A 20,618-nucleotide genomic window follows, 5' to 3' on the forward strand; every position below is an offset into this window, starting at 1 on the left:
TAACAATAGCCCCAAAACAGCTTATTGACCATATATCGTGTCAGACACAACACATGTGCTGATAACACGTTAAATCAATCAAAAAAACATGTGGAATTAGCCGAAGCTGCCCTGTCATTACGACACCCTGATTGACAGACTCTGGACCAATCACACAAGCGAACAGCCCGCGGACCAATCAGAACAAAGAGGAGGCGGGCCCGTGCGGGATCAATGAGGTGGTCCGGGCTCTGCCGTACATGGTTGTCGGATAAAAAAGACCAGTAGAAAGTTTACAGCTGATGAAACTCTCAGAATGAATGGGACAGCGTACTCCAACTTTGACAATCAAGAACATGTCCTCAAATTAGGAGAAACGTTTGAGAAACACCCTAAAAGTGCCTACCACACAGTGCGCTGTAAGTGGGACTTTGAATCGCTGGCTTTTCCTCTAGCTAACACTAGCATGCTAGTTAGCTCATTAGCTAAAAACCCGAAAGCGGCTGTTTACGTGAGCCAGGGTTAGCTGCCTTGTCAGTCTGTGTTTACCCGCCTGCCTTTGGGATGTTTTAGCATTGTGACACTTCTTTGTGTTAGTTGGCGTCTTCATAAGTTAGTTAAGGCTCAGTTATTACAAGCCGTCAAAGCCCCAACTGTCAAAATGTTAGTTAGCTAATGTTAGCATTGCTGCAACCTGTGCGCTACTGCCATCTGGTGGTCATGGCTGGTGCTGCAGGAGTGAGTGCAGAGATTAAATATGTGTTATATGCACAAATAATTCATTGTTTTGGCTTTTTTTTTTTGTCGCAGATGACTTCAAGCCAGCCTCCATTGATACAACATGTGAAGGGGAACTTGAAGTGGGCAAAGGAGAGCAAGTCACCATTACTTTGCCTAATTTAGAGGTCAGTGTGAGATGCTTCAAAGCTTTTCTCCACCAGGAATAATGTGCATTAACCTCTTATCCAGAGGGTTCCTTGGTTTGTGTTGGGTCACTCTTTGCTTCTATTAAATCATTTGGTCTTATAATTTCCTCAGGTACTTAGAAACTACTCAGTATTTTAGTTGACTGACTGAAAATATCACAGCAATTAGGATAATTATGTTAATCTTTCTCCAAGCAAGAAATGCAGTACAGTTCACCTGCACGAACCTCTGATGTATTTATTATTTATTGATTTTTGACTTTTTTGACCAATGGACAGATAAAATGAAACCATTGAATGTGTAAACATGGGTTTGTTTGTTTGAAAACCCTACTTCTCCAAAAATACAGTTTTTATATTTGTACTTTCCAACTCTTTTCCCAAGAGGGCTAATTGAAGAATATGACATAAATTGTAAATTGTAATTTCAAAATTTAGGCATATTTAAGGTCAAAGTTTGGTTATTGCCTCATGCAGTATACACATAGCATATATATACATGTGTGTAGACCTTCTGCACTGACTTTAATGGGTTTTATATTTATGAACCCAAGTTAATTTTCATGTAATTGTATATCTTCTGTTTTAATATATTAATATATTGTTTTCTAGTTGGATATGTTGCTTTTATGTTTTGTTTTTTGAATGGTTAACAGCACCTGTTATCAGCCTGTTGATGTTCTGGCCTTACTTCTTCATTGAGGCCCTACTGGTAATTATTAAAATAAGAAATAAGATAAAATAGAATAAAACAAACAAAAAAAAAGACTTTGTTTTTTATGTCTGGTGAGGAGAGAGGGTTTGCAGCCATCACTATAGTATGTGAAAGTCCTGGTTACAGCCTTTTCTGTGTTGCCTCTGTTTTTAGGGTTCAAGTGCTCCAGTAACGGTTTTCAAGGGATCCAAGAGGTCATACATGAAAGAGTGCATCCTCATTGTGAACCATGACACAGGAGAGTACAGACTGGAAAAACTCAATAGCAACATAGTTGTGAAGAAGACTAGGTGGGTTAATAAATCATGTACATATTGCAAAAAAGATTGAAATATGTAAAAGTAGCAGTGACGAAATGCCCTGATGAATGAGAGTTACTCATGTTGGATTAGTTAATATAATCTTGTGACTCTCTATATTTGTACAAAGATGGTTTCTAGAAACATTTTGACTCATTTTTAGAAAATGATATTGTGCAGCTTTTTAATAGGAATGTTCTACATGTTTTTGCTTGTACTGCTGATGGACATTTCCAGGGCTGAGGGCAGCAGTAAGATCCATTCTCGCATGGAGCAACAGACCAGTCGCCTGAGCCAGCAGATGAGGAGTAACAACAGCAGCAGCAGTAGTAGCAGCAGTAACAAGACCTCAACCAGCTCCAAGACTTCCCCCCCCCAAAGAGAAGACGTCCCCACCATCTCCCATGGATGACATTGAGAGAGGTAACATGGCATCAGGCACATTGTCTTCAGCTGTATTTAATTTTTACTGATGGCTTTTCACATTTGCATCAGAATTAAATTTTATGTAGTGTACACTCTTTTCTGTAATCAAGGGTAACTATCGCACATTTCTTCATCTTTGTCTGTGCATATGCTACTGTGTATAGAGTTGATGGCAGAGGCGCAGGTCATGGGCCAGATGAGCAGCAGCGACAGCTCCTCAGACTCCAACAGCTCCTCATCTTCCAGCAGTGATGACAGCTCCAGTAGCAGTGACTCAGAAGATGAACAGACTTCTGCACCCCTCTCAGCCCCGGCCAACCACAGCATGCCTGTCATCAGTAACACCACCAGCAGTCGCCACCAGGAGGGTGGAGCAGGACTCATGAACACACTTAGTGAGTAGTTTTTTCACTCTATATTTTCTTATCTTTACATTATAAACTGATAGGCGCTGGTTGGTCCTCAGTGAGAGGTTAGCCAGAAGGTTGGAACTCCTACATACTGTAGGTTTACCCACTTCCTTCATTCCTTCATAACCTTTCCTACAAAACATGTTTAAAAAAATATGAAACTGAGGCTAATCTAAGATGAAATTTTAAGTTTGATTCCTTCTACTTCAGCAGGTTTTAAATGTGTAACATTTTTGCTCCTTCATCACTTTTTTCCTGCGTAATTTGTTTTACAGACGGTTTTAAATGTGATTACATATTTTTATGTAATCACATTTAAAACCGTATAGTTTATTAATCCCAAAGGATAATTGGATATGTTGTGTGTTTTGCCATGTGCTGTGTTGCAGAGAACGACCTGCAGCTCAGTGAGTCTGGCAGTGAAAGTGATGACTAAACAAAGGCCGTGCACCTGCCTGTGGACATCAGGAGGATTTACGGTAGAACAAGGAACCAGGTGCAGACCCATCGCCATCTTGCTTTCTTTAATATGGGACTGTCTTCTCCACATTTCCACAATTCTGCTAGAAAATGTAATTTGATGCTTCTCTGCCAACAGTCTTCAGATTTTTTTCACATTTATTGCTTCATGATTTTTGTTTGCGTGTGAGGACTGTGTGTGTTGTAAGAGATGCCTTTGTTCAGCCATGTGATGTGGTTGGTATAACAGAAGTTGTAAGTTATGATAAATTCTTCATTATATTTTTGTCTCACTTGATGCACATGTGGTTAAACTGACCAAGCAGAATGACAGAATGGTGATGGTGTTCATGAAGTGTGTTTCTGCCTGCACGTCATCTGAAACCATCACTGGAGTTTCTGGATTTCATCTTAATATTAGAGAGTTTTCTTTGGTTTGTTTTTAAGCTACATTAGTTTTGGATTTGAGACAATCTGTTATAACAGAGATTAAACGTTGTAGGATGAGAAACACTGATATGTGATGTTTCTCTAAGAGTTATGGTGAAGTTAGCAGTAGAGGCTTATGAACACATCCAGAAATCAGGGATCAACATCAGCTTTCTTTTGTAGTTGTTTTCTTGCAACCAGAGTAATGCTTGTCTTAAGATTTACTCTCATTTTAGCTCTGTTTTGGTCTTCTGCTTCTGTAGCTCCATTATGGTGCTCACTTTGGCTGCTTTTTGATGTTGGGCAGGCACAGTGAGTTCAAGTAAAGCTCTTCAGCAGAAAACCGCTATCTGCTGTGACTGGAATCCAAACACAAACATTGATACTAAAATGCTTTGTTAAATTATCTGTGTTTCTTAAGTAAAAAAAAAAAGACTTCTTTTGCATTGCACCTAGTCATTTTATTCATTTTTATTAACAAACATATTGATTATTGCAGCTTCAAGAATTACAATGTCTTTAAAACCTTGTTTGTGATATGTCGGTATGTAAGAGGGTCTGATTTATGGTCGGAGTAGTGCACTAGTGCGCAGTTGACAGGTCATGCTTTGTAGCTTTAAACCTGCATTACTTGAATCTAATTAATTATTTATATTTCAAAACATACTCAACCACAGGCTTAATATATTTTATATATATTTTAATAGCCAAGCAATTGGAAGTGCAAGTAATCACAAACTGTATTGTGAAACAAGCCCTGCACCTCAGTGAGTCTTAGGAGCTTCATGTGCCTTTTTTTTATTTGCCTTTGCCAGTTTTAACATAGGCCTTCTTGTTCTGTTACAAGCCCCATATCACTGCTGAGCTGTCTCAGGATACAGTCAAAGACTGAAATGATATATGTAATATGAAATGTCAATTATATGTTTGGTCCTAAGAAGAATGGTAGGTTCTGAGCATCCTTTGTAAAATATTTGAGTTATTTCTATGTAGAAAAATAAAGATTTTAATTGTTTCTTGTGCTTTTGCTTCAGTTATTAACAGCAGGGTGTCCTAGATGACGTTGTCCTTGCTTTAAATCAATACAAACTTTCATTCTTTGATCCACTGACATCTTTGTCTCATTTAAGAGAAACGACAGTGCCTGCATTTTATTTTACCTAAGCAGTAAAGTCAATATCACCAATGCGTTTTGTTCTAATGCAGTCTGTACAACCACTACATTACATTTGTGAAGCTTATGAAGTTTGATAAACAGCAGTTTTGTGGTGCTGCACTTTACATTGTCATACAGTTGTACATTATTTTAAACCTGTCTGTGTTGCACTCAGGGAGTTCTGATTTGACTGCAACCCAAAGCCTGAGTTATTGACAGTCTCAAATGACTGTTGCAGTGAAAAAGGTAGACTTGTAGTGTTGATTTACACACACACACACACACTGATCTGCAATCTTCGATTGCGTACAGATAATACAGGAAACAGCTGGTGGTGTAACTTCCTTCCTGGATGTGACATGCTGACTGAATTTTAAAACCAATTCTTAGCCACTTGCGTTATGTAGAGCAATTATAAAACACAAATTATTAAATATAACTAATAATAATTGGGATACAACCAAATTTTGATGGCTGGTTGAAAGTGCTATGGTTGCCCTCTGGTGGCAGCAAAAGGCCTAAATGCACCGTTTTGATAAGTTGTTAGGACATAACTATTTATTGATCCTAAGAGTGAAACTATTAAAGCAAATACAAACCACTAAGAATGATAAATATGTATGTGATGTATAAATAAACTCTTGTGTAATGTGAAGGTGATATAGTGATGAGATATGAAAACATGGCTTTGTTAAAAAGAAATACTGTGTAATATTAAAAACACACAAACAATTTCAGACCATAGAAGGAATGATGTGCAGACATTTGCCCTGCCAGTTATTAACAATAATTAAAAGGAACTGGCGTGAACATTTTTCACCTGGATCTAAAAATGTATTTTGTTGACACATTTAATGTTTTGACCTTTTTAGTTCATCTACGTGTCATTTTGCCTTTAGTCATGCAGCAAACAGCAGAAACTGATAAATAACATGGGGTTTTTATTGGACTGACATAATCCTTATTAAATCTGTTTTCAGTGGATTCAACAGCAGCACTGGTTCTGTAGAGCTGTTTTGCTGTTGTATGCATTTTTAAACATTTAAACTTTCACGAAATTCATCCTGAATCTTGGAGCATACAGTTGGTTCAGTACTTTGGCAAAATAAAATAAATAAATAAGGTAACATAAAGAGGTCCACTTGGATGATAGTTGATCAGTGACCACTGCCCTGTATGCAGAGAAACACTGAGGTATGATTAAAAACTCAGTAAGTGGATATTGAATTAAGATTTTCGTGCATGCTGCCAGGTGAAAACATAGTTCAATCAATCATAACAATCATAGTTTAGACCAAGTGTGCCCAAAGTCTTTCCACAATATTTAAAAATCACACACACGACAAAACAGAATACAGTAAAATTACATTATAACAGGCCTACACACGTCCGTGTACTGTAGCCAGCCAGGTTGACAAGCAGTCACTTCTGTAGATGTAGATGGTTCTTGTCTTTACTTGTAATGTGCCACCTGCTGTGTATTAGTTCCCTATGAGGTTTTTTGAGACTCCTCAAGTGATCTGGGACAGGTCTACTGTGTGTTCCCAGAACCAGAACCAAACAAAGTGAAGCAGCATTCAGTCACTATGCTCCTCACCTGTGGAACAAACTTCCTGAACACCTGAGGTCTGCTGAAACTGTCAGATCATTCAGATCAGGACTGAAAACACTGTTGTTTACTGCTGCCTTCGAATGATTGTTCATCCTTGTTTTCTTAATGTGCTTTTACATCTTATTTTAATTTACTTTACTTTATTTAAATTTATTTTATTTTAAATGTCTTTGTTTTTAAATGCTCATTTCCATGTTTTTAATGTAATCATATGCCTTGTAAAGCACGTTGAACTGCGTAGTGTATGAACGGTGTAGTGTTAGTGTCATCCTTAGAATACAGGTCTAAACAGCTGTAGACTTAAATAAGGGGTTTGGAACCTCCAGCTGTAGTCTACTCGATCCTAGACGTAAGAGTCCGGGACTCAGGGTCGTCTCCGCAGATAGTCTGTGTTGAGGTACTTTTAGTCCATCGGGGATGGGACAAACTGAAAGTAGGGGACCCACAAATATGGGTCAGCGTGGTCCGATAGTCGATATCATAAGGGGCAAATATGGTGACAAAGCGGTGGCATGCCCTTTTATTTTTATTCCTGCTTATGTATTTTTTAACCTGTCTTTTATTTCTGTAAAGCACTTTGAATTACTCTGTGTATGAATTGTGCCATATAAATAAATTTGCCCTGCCTTCTCTAGGGTAATTATTAATGAGGTGCACACACTCATTGAAGCCTTAGATTTTAGTATCCACTTTATTTGTGGTGTAGTTGCTCTCTGCTCTAACTTCACCTCATTATCAACTGGTCTGTTTGAGTTTATGACAGTGTCTAAGTCCACACAGGCTGGGTGGAACTGCAAACAAGGAACCACTGGTAAAAACCCTCCATGCGCGTCAAAGAGCCACAGACTGGGACCGGCACGCTCGTTTGGACCACAGGCTCCACTGAAACACTCGGTCTATACAATAAAAATGTTGGGGAGGTCTCTGACGTACATCGGATTAGTAGTGAACCGGCAGCAGCGTGAGGGGGTTCACAGGGTGACAGCGGGACTCGGTGCGCTGATTTATGGGGACATCCACCGCCGCGAGGCAGCCACCTCCACCACCGTGATGGGGCACAGCAACAAACTGAAATCTATGGACGATTTGGGTGGACCAAGTTTCATCACGACCTTGTACTGGCTCTTTGTGAAGGGCTATTTTCAAACGACGCAACAAATGCAAGTAAGTGAGTGAGACCTGCATTACAGGGAATCCTCGTTTACTTGGTCTAATTGTATAAAAACATTAACATGCTGATTGTCTTCAAATGATCCGGCTTCAGTGAGTCTTTTTATACATCAGATGAATTACCTCACTGTTTGTAACACTAACTTGATTTCAATCACACAAATAATAGTCTCTGTTTTAGAGTTTTATCACCACGGCTGTGAATAACACGAAGATTGGGAAGAAAACTCACCGTTTTATTAGAAAAATGTTAAATATTATTAAATATTAAATATTTCCATTCCTCTCTATTGTCATTTAATGTATTCATCATCAGAACAAAAACATTCAATGCGTCCTTTATAATAAGCCCCAGACACTACCACACTACAGGGGAGTCTGTCTCTAATATTAACTCTAAACCAACACAAACGCCAGATAACAGATCAAAATTCCCATTCCCATGACATCACGGGACACATTACATTAGCAAAAGTTATTGTGCACATTACACAGAGAAAAAAGGAAATCTAAACTCCTGCCTGAATTGCACATTACACCCCCAGTTATTTTTTCACTTGGTCTCTCCCAGAACCTGCCTGCGTGTTCTTCCAAATGATGAAGCGCATTGTTTACCTGAACTATACATCTCATGGAGAGTTACTACCTGGAGTGTATTTGAATGCAACATATGGGCCTGTATATACGACATTTGGTGCTCGGCTTGGTTGGAATCTGCCATTAAAAAAGAAAAGACAACAAACCCTTTTTCACCAGCCTGGAGACAGCAGAGAGAAATGTTTTCAACCAAGACATAACACTCAGCCATTACATCAAACATTTCCCTTCGACATGTGCTGCCTAACAGTGAATGTGTCTGAACAAGCAAAGAGCCAACTTAAATCTGGGTTTCTTTTCAGGCCATCATTGCAATCATTGTAAGCTATAGCCCATCTCAAAACAACAGAAATGCACATACAAAAGTAAATTCTACATATACAGTTTTTATTTTTTTTACTTCAGCACAGTGAAAACCTAATAATGCTCCATTTAAACCATGCTGTGATTATTTCCTCAAAGATCGAGCACAGCAAGATCTACGGTCCTCTGTGGAAGTCAAAATACGGCCCTCTGGTTGTGGTGAACGTGGCCAGTGCTGAGCTGATAGAGCAGGTCCTGAGGCAGGAGGGGAGACACCCCGTCCGGACAGACATGACCCACTGGAGGACCTACAGAGACCTCAGGAACCAGGCCCATGGACCCTTGACAGAGTGAGTCAAACCGACCACAGATCCTCCAGCTTCACAAATATCTCTCAGGCCAGAAAAGCAGGAAGAATGTTTTTTACTGACAGAGACAGATCAGAGTCAACATTTACTGCAGCATTTGTTTAATTACAGATGTGTTTGGTTTTTGAGACCAAGAACTAAGCTACTACTGAACTGCATGTGGATACAGTCTGCTTAAACTAAGACAGTTCATAAACGATGCAGAAGGTGTCTGGTCAGTCTGAACTGCATAAAAACATTCTAACAAATGTGAGGAGAAGTTTTCCTCTTTAAACCTGGATCAGGTGTGTTCAGTCAATCACAAACTGGGAGATACCAACCCAGCCTCAACTGAGATGGTATCTTCCAGCCTCTGTTGGCACCTCTGCTTTAAAGTATCAGCGTGTGTGTGTGTGTGTGTGTGCGTGTGTGTGTGTGTGACTTCTATATGTGTAAGTGGATACACAGATAATACTCGATCAGATCAATTCATTGTTGGATTTCTGCAGGTCATCTGATTTTTCAGGAAAATAAGTGTCACAGGAAGGCAAACAAATACCAGATCTTGAATAACCATCCATCCATCCATCCATCCATCCATCCATTATCTAGACCCTATTTAGGGTCACAGGGATCTGCTGGAGCCTATCCCAGCTCTCTTTGGGTGAAAGGCCACATAGAGACCAACAACCTCACACACTCACACTCACTCCTATGGGCAATTTAGAGTCACCAATCAACCTGACATACATGTTTTTGGACTGTGGGAGGAAACCAGAGTACCTGGAGAAAACCCACACAAGCACAGGGAGAACATGCAGACTCTACATAGAAAGGCCAGGTTGGGAACCCTGGACCCTCTTGCTTGTCATGTGTTATGTTAATGTAAAATATTCTTAAGCTTAGAACAGGGATTCTTCAGTTTGACTAATGTACTTTAACCAATAAATTATTTCATCTTATTGTGTCTAGAAGCTCTTTTTCTCCTCAATCGCAGAATGGGGGCCAAATGGCAGCGTATCCGCAGCATTCTGAACCCTCGGATGTTGAAGCCCAAACACGTTTCCTCCTACGCCAACACCATAAACGAGGTGGTGACTGACTTCATCAACAGAGTGGCCTGGCTGAGGGAAACCAGAGGTCAGGGAGTTATGGTCAACGACCTGACTGGAGAACTCTACAAATTTGCTTTCGAAGGTCAGCAGAAAATAAACAAATCAAACGTTTTCATTTAACAAGCTGTGGAAACTCATCTCTTTAAAGAAACCTGAAAACATCTTGATTAATCGAGAAACCAAAAACCAACCAAAAAGCAAACCAATACACATCAGAACATTATTAATAATATTACCAATATCTGTAAAAAATGACTGTGCTCTTTCACGGCCGCAGACCACAGCAGTCTGCTACTTCATCCAGCTGCTTCACTCTGATCTCAGCGGTCAGTGGAGCTGTCTGTATTTTCAGTCTGTTGCAAACTTGCTTCAGCTAAAGTTTGTAATTTCGAGCAAACTGCGAGTGTGCTGTCACTCAGCCTGTTGACTTTGACACAGCTGTTGAGTCTTTTGGCCTTGACAGCTGATTAGATACTGGGAGATAAACTGGGTTTGATCCTGGTACCTGCACACAGGGATGTGTGAGTTCATTATATGACCCTTTCTCAACGTTCAGAAGTTTATTTTGCATTTAAAGAGTGCTACACTTCTAAAGCCCAGAAGGGAGTTCAGATGGGATTCAATTCACAGGAGCAGCTGGGTATTTTAGCGAATTTGCACATTTGCCTTCGTGGCAAAAATTAACTGAGATATATCAAACTACAACCAGCAGCTGCTTATCTTAGCTTCAGATGCTGAAGAAAACTGCTTCCTGCTGTCCATAGGTTAAAAAATACCTGCCAGCTGGCACCTCTTCTTCTCATTAACTAACATTTGATCTTGTTTGTTAGCGGAGCTACTGGCTGTTGCCTGTAATAAATTAACATATTTCACAAACTCTCATGCTATTCCTTTAAACAATAGTGAGTTCATTATTTATTTTGCTTATTACATTCTTAAAAGAAAGGACTGGTTTCAGATGTGTACACTATCACAGTGCTTGACATGACTTTAGTCTGGTACATATTTTTCCTGGTCTGGGCCTCTAATTGTAGTGCTGTATTTTTCAATGCAGGGATCTGTTCAGTGTTGTTTGAGACCCGGATGGGCTGCATGAACGAGCCAGTGCCCGAGAAAACCCAAAAGTTCATCTTCTCTGTGGGGGAAATGTTCCGTCTGTCCCCAGTCGTTGTCCTCTTCCCCAAGTCCACTTGGCCCTACATGCCTTTCTGGAAACAGTTTGTGGCAAGCTGGGATTATCTCTTCAAAGTCGGTGAGTAACGTTAATCTAAAACTGTGTAACCAGACCAAAGTGCAGCCTGTTTCAGAAAGACAGCTGCCAATTTCATATGGAGCAAGTGGTGCTGAGTAGTTCATTCAAGGCTTAGACTCACTGTTTCCTCTGTAACTCATGTCTTCTCCATAAATGATCCCTGAAGTCACTTTAAAGAAAGACAAAACATCTGTTACACTGTGTGAGGACAGCACATACTGTTTATATTTCAGGTAGTTTATATTTAAAGAGTCAAACTATTAAACCATATTTAAGGCTGCTCCATTCAATCAAATGCTGATATTTTCAGGATTACCTGGTGACATCTAGCATAAACTGTAGGTCGTTAAAAGACCTGTAATATTGCAGCCTGTGTTAACTACTTGAGCCTGCTTTGATGATTACTCATACTGTGGGAAAATGCATTTAAATGCTGAGCAATATAAATTATTCACAATTTTTGTTTCCAGGTGGCAGAGAAATAGTTTGAGGTTTAGTCCTTGGTCCTGTTACTGCTGTTGTTGCTTTTGACAAACACAAACCAATTGTGCCGTTTATAAAGAAATTGCCTGTATTTAGCTGAGGGTTTTTGCCTCAGTACTTGGATTCATGGGGCCCGTGTGGCTTCTATACAGTTTACTCTGTATAGTACTCAGTTTACTTTGCTGCAGCTCTGGTACTGGTTATTGTTGTGGATCCCTCTACTGTGCTTCCTCTCACAGGCCTCCTCAATGATTGCTGTCACAAAATGTTACTAGAGTTCAGGTTCCAATGACATTTTTCAGACTGCATTATCAAATCATTACAAGGACACTAGACTCTGACAACTCCCTAAAAGTACGAAGTCCATTTCACTGCTCCTGCTGCTCTTTCTGCACATCAGATCCCTGTGCTCCTTTTACCACCTGGAGTCAAGCCTGTCTCCTCTTTGTGTTGCTTCCCCCATGAAATGAAAAAGATAAATGTCCTCTTGTGTCCTACATAGCTGAGGACCTGGTACAGAAAAAAATAGAAGAGATCCAGGAGAAGGTTGACCTGGATGAGAACGTGGAGGGAGCGTACCTCACACACCTGCTGCTCAGTGATCAGATGACGGTCACTGAGATCCTGGGCAGCATCACCGAGCTCCTGCTGGCAGGAGTCGACACAGTGAGTAGAAAAAACATGTGTGCATTTAATGCAAGTAGTTTAGAACTGCTTCATTCAGAAAATAGCCACTGAAATGTTGAAACAGCAGTAATATTTAATCTAGACATCATATGCAGAACCTTTCACCAAATCTGGCCCAGGTCTTAACCTGAGGTCTTTGGACCTGAGATGGTAAACAGTAAAACATTACCTCAAACCACAGAAGGTTCCAGTGTGTGTTCCTCTCTGTTTCAGACCTCCAACACTATCTCATGGTGTCTGTACCACTTGGCGAAAGAACCACAGATTCAAGAACAGTTATACCAAGAGGTAATAAGTGTTTGCCCTGGAGACAAGGTCCCAACCAGTGATGACATTGGCCAGATGCCATACCTGAAGGCCATCGTCAGAGAGACGTTACGGTTAGAGGCATTTTTTCATTTTTAGAAATGCATTTTTTCCTGTAGAATATCTAAAAACAAGAGTAAGGGGTTCCTGCAGCGACCACTAATTAGTTTGGCAGGTTGTATGTTTGCTCTGGTTGAACTGGTATTTCAGTTCAGGGACAGTGAATACATTGGTAAAAGGATGCTGAGGTTAGAGCTGCCAGGAAGGAGGCCTAGAGGAAGACCAAAGAGGAGGTTCTTGGATGTACTGAAGGAGGACATGAGGATAGTTGGTGTGGGTGAGGAGGATACAGAGGATAGGGTTAAATGGAGGCAGATGATTCGCTGTGGCGACCCCTGAAGAGAGCAGCTCAAAGGAAAAGAAAAGTAGTAGTGAATATGAAATTTAACATTTCCTCCAGCCCAAGGTAATGCATTTACAAGAACCCAAACAGTTTTGGTTTCCTGTCTCACAGGAAACAAGAAAACTTGAGCATCAAACACTTGAGACCCTGAAACCAGCAAACGTGCTCAACACAAACTCACCTATTGTAGAAAAATGCCAAGCTGTGGTTTCTGTGGTGGGGGTGTGTGCTGGACTATTTCTTGGCTAGGACAAGTGACTTTCTGGAATCAAGAAGAGACTCACTTCTCCTTTAACTCTGTGCAAGACAGTGACCCAGTAGCTTTCTTAAGATGTCAAGATGTTCCTTCAAGAACAGACTTGCTTATACAATTTGTGCAACCCGAGCTCCTACATGTGCTTTGTGAAATCACTACTTTACTCATGGTTTTCATGTCCTTTCATGTTTTGTTCCTCACTGTGCTCTGTGGTTATCAGGCTGTACCCAGTGGTACCAGGAAATGCCCGCGTCACTGTCGAAAATGAGATTGTGGTGGGGGATCATCTGTTCCCCAAAAAGGTAAGATTGTGTCAGACATGACAGATATCAGGATGTTGTACATGAATTCCTTGGTTTCTTTCTGTATTTATTTATTTTAGGGTTCCTCCCACTTCTCATTGTTGTAACAGTCACAGTGAAGGATCTAAATGCTTTTGTAAAGGAGAAATTTCAGTTCATGATTTTCAATCAATTGCAAAAAATATATCTAAATATCTCTACATCTATTATTTTGTAAAATACTATTACTAATAACTATGAATAAATAATTAGATAATACAAATTACTAATAATACTACTACTGTTAGATACTTTGAGAAATTCTCAGTAGTTTCCATTTAAAATCTACAGGCAGTAAAGTTTGTGAATAATTTCTGAAGCTGCATAGAAATTTGCAGTTTAACATTGCAGTCTCATCTCCCACAGACACTGTTCCACTTGTGTCACTACGCCGTGTCCTATGATGAGAACATTTTCCCCAACGCCCACACCTTCCTGCCAGAGCGCTGGCTCCGAGGAGCAGAGGAGAAGTCAAAGCATCACCCTTTTGGCTCAGTACCGTTTGGTTTTGGGATTCGAGCATGTCTGGGCAGGCGGGTGGCTGAACTCGAGATGTACCTCCTCCTGTCCAGGGTAAGGACATGTTTAAGTAAAAGTACACAAGGAATAGTAGCCAAATATACTTGAAGTACCAAAAGTAAAAGCACACATTTTTTATTGGATCATATTTTACATACTGCTGGGTATTTCCTACTGAGGATCAGTAAAGGTTTATGATTATAGTGTATTTAGTTTTTCATCCATCCATCCATCTATCTTCTATACCCGCTTTTCCTGGCTCAGGGTCACAGAGATCTGCTGGAGCCTATCCCAGCTCTCTTTGGGTGAAAGGCAGGGGTACACCCTGGACAGGTCACCAGTCCATCACAGGGCCACATAGAGACAAACAACCTCACACACTCACACTCACTCCTACGGGCAATTTTTTTAGAGTCACCAATCAACCTGACATACATGTTTTTAGACTGTGGGAGGAAACCGGAGTACCCGGAGTAAACCCACGCAAGCACAGGGAGAACATGCAAACTCCTTTAGTTTTTCATATATAGCTAATTCCAAATTTAGTTATAACGTTATAAAATAAATGGAGCAGAATAAAAGTACAATATTTTCCTCTGAAATGAAAATATATATGTAAAGCACAGATATCTTAAAATGTGACTTAGGTACAACACTTCAGTAAATATACTTAGTTTCCACCCATGTTGTAAACAATCAGCTGTTTGTAGATTTTAATCTTAGGACTGACTTTAGCCGTGATGTGTTTTAGAACAACTTTAACTAAATGTTTTAACATAAGTTTGTGAGACTCACGCAGCATCCAAACCAACTGGCTTCAATCTTGTGACCAGAGCATGTTAAACACCCTCCTCTGTGGGTGCTTCCAAGAAATCTGTTGTTTTTTAGCCACACTCAGACAGCAGTGTTGACCTGTAGTAGCCTTCCAACCAGACAATGGCGGTCTGTTGCCTCTCCTTTCGTTAGTCTTGGCAGTGAGATTGACACAGACCTCAGACCAGTCGTCCTACTTTGAACAGACTCATGTCAGCCAAAAACGCAGTTACAATTCAACCAGCTCGTGAGCAGTGGAATGTGGACTGTGTCCATAGACTGCATGTTCACGTAAATAAATCTTCTGCCAAAAATATCATTTCGCTGTATGTGAACGCTATTCTCTCTCCTTTGTTTTGAAGTTGATAAAGCACTTTGAGTTGTCGCCGGATCCCGCTGGGACCACGGTGAAGCCGATCACCAGGACCCTGCTTTGCCCTGCTACACCGATCAACCTGCAGCTGGTGGACAGAAGAGCTGCACGGGAAGAGCCGAGAGCAGCGGCAGGAGTCTCTCTGTGAGCTCTTTTAGTATTCACACTGTGTGGCCTGCCTGTCACCAAGCACTTGTTTATACACCGTTCACATCATGAGGACTGACTGGAAGGCATCTAAACTGTGGCATAACATTCAAGCAGATTTGAAACAGTAGTTGCACAGTATGGACTCTAATGCAGCTTAAATAAAAAATCAAAATGTGTATTATTTTAAATATTACTTTAACAATAAATCCACTAAGAGTTCATGGGTGTGTTAATTTCAGTTCTACAGTACAATTGCCACCTTTTGTTTTTATTCAGTTCTTCAGCTGTAAGTAGGTATCCAGGATCCACATCTGATTAGAGCCGACCTTGTTGGACTTGCTCTGCCTGGAGAAGTCTAGTGTTACTCTGTAGTTTTCGTATTTATGGAAAATCTTGCAAAAGAAACTAAAACCAACAATGTGTTAGTCAACGCTCTGTGTGTTCAGACTTCCCACTCAGTCACAAAGCCCGCACTATAAAACATGGCACAGGAATTTAGTGGAATCAGCTAATCCTCTAAAATAAATAAACATGGACTGTCTAGTTTTTATGTTATGTTCATGTTAAATACATCAGTTTCTTTTCATAATAATAAAAGCAATGCAATTCAAATGTAGAGTAATTCTTTAAAACAGTATTTTCCTAAAACAAATGACAAACGTTACTCAAACAGGAGGAAATATTGATTAATCAAATGTCAGTGTTTTTGCTGTGTGTTGAGATTTGTATGTTTTTGCAGGTTTAAGTCTCATAAATACAAATGAAAGACTTTTTTAACGCATGCATGCAGCCTTAGGGTTTATTTGTTTGGTAATGTGACAAACTGTCAGTCAAACACAAGAGACCTTATGGGGTTGTTGGCTAAACTGTACTGAGATATACGTGTGACAGACATCTAAATGTAACAATTCTCATTTTACACTCCCTCTTGCTTCTGTAGGTCATTTTTTAATTTACTCCTGTGGCTTTGCTGCCAGTGGCTGCTACGATAGTAGAACAATGCTGCTCTCTTGTGGAGCGTTGCTGCGCTGCATGATTTTCGAGCTTGTGCAGACAGTTTGCACACAGGTTTTTAACTTTGAGCTCGTCCCATGAACTAACTACTGCTGTAAGTCACTAAACATCACAGGATTGTGACTATATGGATTGTTGAGCATCTACAGATAATTAGATCGGGTTCATTTCCGGTTGCTCATTTAGATAAAGCTCATTTTCCCAAGAAATTTCATTTGAGGCAGTGTGATTCATCAGCATTTGTACAAATTAGACTTCTATTACCATAATTTATGCAGCTCTGTAATACTTTCCTGCTTTGCAGACCAATTACTTTACGTTAAGGGGTTTGCGACAGGTCGAGTCCGAAGTGGCGAGAAAACATAAACTTATTTCATGGCTATGTATGAACCAAACTTTAACATTGTGTTTGTGTTTTAATTATAGCTTTTGCTGCACTTTGAAGTTGTGAATTGCTATTTTTCTATTTTGCTGGGAAAGACAACGGGTTTGCTGCTTTGTCTTTGTGAGCCTGTTTATGGTTATTGATTTTGTTCATGTGGTTATAAAATACCCTGCTGGCTGTGACATGAAATAAGTAAAAATGTCCAGTTCTGACTCGACCTGTCTCAAATCCCTTGACGTAAAGTAATTGGTCTGCATTTTGCATATGCTACAGTGCGGACCCCAGCTCCCCACCTTTTAAAATCATTAACATCCCTGCATGGGACCCTGGCGTGGAGCTTTTGATTGGAACAAATGCATTAAAACTCATGGAGGAAATATGGGAGATTAACAGCCAAGGTAATGGACTCTACACCATGAGGACCCTCTTAGGGTGGCTCTTAAACGGTCCTGTAAGAAGGATTTCTATTGTCAGACTGGAGGAGTTGTGTTGTATCTCAGTACAATCAAGACTTCAGTGAGAAAACACTGGAAGAAGAGCATGAAATGTCAATGGAGGATAAGAAATTCATGGAGAACTGATCAGCTGTTGGATGGACATTATTGCCTGGACTTGACCTTTAGAGAGGTTGACATTACCATGCCCAACAACCGGTTGTGGAGCAGCGCATTGAAAGCCTCAAAGGGAAGGCTTATAAGGAGTACACAGCATTTGTCACTGACCTCATTGACAGAGGCTATGCAGAAGTGGCGCCTCATGACCAGCTGGAACCCAACGATAGAAGAGTATCTTCTCCATCTGGTGTCTACAACCTGAGGAAGAGGACGCTGGCAGTGGTTTTTGACTGTGAAGCAAGCTATAAAGGGACTTCGTCGAATAGCCAGCTTCTACAGGGGCCGGACCTCACCAAACCCCTCTTTGGTGTATTGACCAGATTCAGGCAGGAGAACATTGCACTGATGACAGACATCCAGGATATGTTCCACCAGGTAAAGCAACAGTCGGGCTGTGTTGTCTTCCATTTCAAAGGAAAGGCGCTCTAAACCTAAACCAGCCAGACAGCTTCACCTGGAAAGAGACAGCCTACCTGTGGAAAAAGCTCTAGGTCTGAGCTGGTGTGCAGAGAGTGTCGTTTACTTTTCACCCCCTGGTACTGACTCATCTATAGCTCCTGGAAAGACAGAAGTGGAGACGAAAAGGATCAGAGCTGCTGTTCATACACAAACACTGTCAGTGAGTGATCTTGTCTGAGCAGAAGTTTCAGCCATCTGCCATAGTCAACACACAAGATTCAGAGAAGAAATAGCTAGCTTTCAGAGTGGAGCACTTGTGAAGAGCAAGAGTGACATCTACAGTCTAGACCCAGTACTGAAAGATGGTTTATTGAGAGTAGGTGGAAGGATCAGCCGCTCAGCCTTACCTGAAGAGCAGAAAGAATAGCCTTTGTTATTCTTTCCAAAGGCCAGCATGTCTCCAAGCTTATTATATTATTATATACACCAGCAGCTTGGACACGCAGGAAGGAGCCATATGCTCTCAGGTCTCCGTGAAAGACACTGGATCACCAATGTTATTTGTAGATGTCACAGAGGACAACAATCTGAGCAGAAAACAGCTGACATGGCAGAGGAACACATTTGTCCAGACTTGGCACGTTTCACCAATGTAGGTGTGGACTATTTTGGGGCCTGTTGAGGTGAAGAGAGGATGTGCAATGGTCAAAAGATATGGAGTCATCTTTACTTGCATGGCCAGCTGAGCTGTACCTCCGGAGGTCACACGCTTGTTAACAACTGACTCCTGTACTGATGCCGTAAGACGTTTTAAATGTCGCAGCAGCCCAGTGCGGCGCATGAGATCAGACAATGGCACAAATTGTAATGGTGCAGAGCGAGAACTGAGGGAGGCTTTGGCAGCTGGAGATCATAGTAAAATCCACCAAGCTCTATTGCCAAAAGAAATTGATCGGATTTTCAGATTGCTGCATCCTAACATGGAGGTGTGTGGGAGCATGTTATTGTTGTTTTCCATCCAGCAGTCACTGGACAAAGAAAGCCTCCAAACCATCTTATGTCAAGTGGAAGCCATTCTCAATGACTGCCCCATTACCAGAGTCTCAGATGATGTCAGTGATTTGGAAGCTCTGACCCCGGATCACACCCTTCTACTCAAAGGGCAGCCTTTTCTCGCTCCTGGTGCATTTGAACAAAACAAGCTTTACATCAGAAAACTCTGGAGGCAGGTTCAGTATCAGGCAGACCTGTTCTGGAAAAGATGGACAAGAGAATAGAGGGTTTGGGGTTTTTCTCCCTTCGCGCTCCATCATACCTCCTCACTCACCGCTTTGTCATCCACCCTCCAATCTATTGCCTTAGACCGCGACCCTGGACTCTTGGCTCAGAGTATCTAAACATATTTACATTCATAAAGTTACAATAAACAGGAGCACATCCCAAACTTCCTTTTATGTCTCTACATTGTTTTTATTGAAGCCTGGATCCCCTGCACCCAAAGGTGACTGATGGTAGGACTGGACAGTCACTACACTATCTGTATTTTTTACATCACTAAGGAGACACTACGAACACAAACAATATAATAAACGCAAGGACATTCTAACTAGAGCTCATGTACTTTATCAGCAGATACAAAAGCTGACAGCAAAAACAGTAAAATGTATTGAAAGCTCCATCCATCCATTATCTACTGTTTGTTCTGGCACATCCAGGGTTGTAAGAGACATGATAGACCCTGAACAGATCCATCACAGGGTGTACTGAAAGTTACAGATTAGTAGTACAGAAATACTCAGACATTTCTGTTGTTGGGGCCCAGGACTGGTGGCTTAGGTCACTGCCATGTACCAGAGACATGACAATGAACTTTTGAACTAATTTACCTGAAGACTTCACATATCATAATTGCACATACATTAAACGTGGTGTGTTTCAAGCTTTCGGATCCTGTAAACTAAAAATATTACTTTAAAATAAAAGAGTGGCGTTTTATGTCCTGGTGGTTTTCAGAAAGTCCTGCAGTAAAAAGAAATGTCCGAGGCTGCGAGACAAGTGGGGACAGTAAAGTAAACACTGAAGGAGAAGTTGATTGAGCAGTTTACTGAAGGAACAGCATGTGGGAGAATAATCACAAGACTTGACAGGCTTTTCTTACTGGCTAACATTTCTTGTTTTTCTCATCGTCAGCTGACAGCTGGTTGATGACCTCTGAACACAGTTGATGCAGTGGCTAGTTTTGTTCTGGTGCTTCAGTCGCAGATGCAGAGGAGATTCAGATGTTTGCATGTGATAACAAAGAGCACTGTCGGACTATTTCTGGCTAACTGATGTTTTGTGGCCTGTGGCTTTGACCAAACAGTGGGACTTGTGATCAGAAGGATAAACCCTGCAATAAGTAACAATGACTGAAACATATGGCAGCACAGTGGATAAGTGGTTAGCACTGTTGCCTCACAGCAAGAAGGTTCCTGGTTTGAAGCCCATCAGGGGCCTTACTGTGTGGAGTTTGCATGTTCTCCCTGTGCTTGTGTGGGTTTTCTCCAGGTACTCTGGTTTCCTCCCACAGTCCAAAAACATGTATGTCAGGTTGATTGGTGACTCTAAATTGCCCATAGGAGTGAGTGTGAGTGTGTGAGGTTGTTTGTCTCTATGTGACCCTGTGATGGACTGGTGACCT

The 20,618-nt window shown here is 40.9% G+C and overlaps 2 protein-coding genes across 2 annotated transcripts; both read left to right on the plus strand.

Moving 5' to 3' along the window:
- The first annotated feature begins 201 nt into the window (after positions 1 to 201).
- eaf2 (ELL associated factor 2) lies at positions 202 to 4,658 on the plus strand. The gene is given in 7 exon segments (XM_026296494.1): positions 202 to 398; positions 790 to 884; positions 1,774 to 1,910; positions 2,157 to 2,289; positions 2,291 to 2,342; positions 2,510 to 2,740; positions 3,145 to 4,658. Coding segments are annotated over 7 exon segments (798 nt in total). The 5' UTR covers positions 202 to 295; the 3' UTR covers positions 3,192 to 4,658.
- A 2,434-nt stretch (positions 4,659 to 7,092) lies between these two features.
- Positions 7,093 to 16,138, plus strand: cyp27a3 (cytochrome P450 family 27 subfamily A member 3). The gene is made up of 9 exons (XM_026295895.2): positions 7,093 to 7,575; positions 8,641 to 8,831; positions 9,826 to 10,025; positions 10,998 to 11,195; positions 12,181 to 12,344; positions 12,579 to 12,745; positions 13,551 to 13,632; positions 14,038 to 14,244; positions 15,366 to 16,138. Exons 1-9 carry the CDS (start codon positions 7,168 to 7,170, stop codon positions 15,522 to 15,524), a joined length of 1,776 nt encoding a protein of 591 aa, XP_026151680.1. The 5' UTR covers positions 7,093 to 7,167; the 3' UTR covers positions 15,525 to 16,138.
- Positions 16,139 to 20,618: the final 4,480 nt, after the last annotated feature.

Source organism: Mastacembelus armatus, chromosome 21 (genome assembly GCF_900324485.2).
Source record: "Mastacembelus armatus chromosome 21, fMasArm1.2, whole genome shotgun sequence".
Classification (NCBI taxonomy): Eukaryota; Metazoa; Chordata; class Actinopteri; order Synbranchiformes; family Mastacembelidae; genus Mastacembelus; species Mastacembelus armatus.

Coding starts and splice junctions, on each gene's coding strand:
- cyp27a3 (XM_026295895.2), top strand. CDS start 7,168: ATGACAGTGTCTAAGTCCACACAGGCTGGGTGGAACTGCAAACAAGGA. Junction 12,746..13,550: donor ATCGTCAGAGAGACGTTACG/GTTAGAGGCATT, acceptor TGTGGTTATCAG/GCTGTACCCAGTGGTACCAG. Junction 13,633..14,037: donor ATCATCTGTTCCCCAAAAAG/GTAAGATTGTGT, acceptor CATCTCCCACAG/ACACTGTTCCACTTGTGTCA.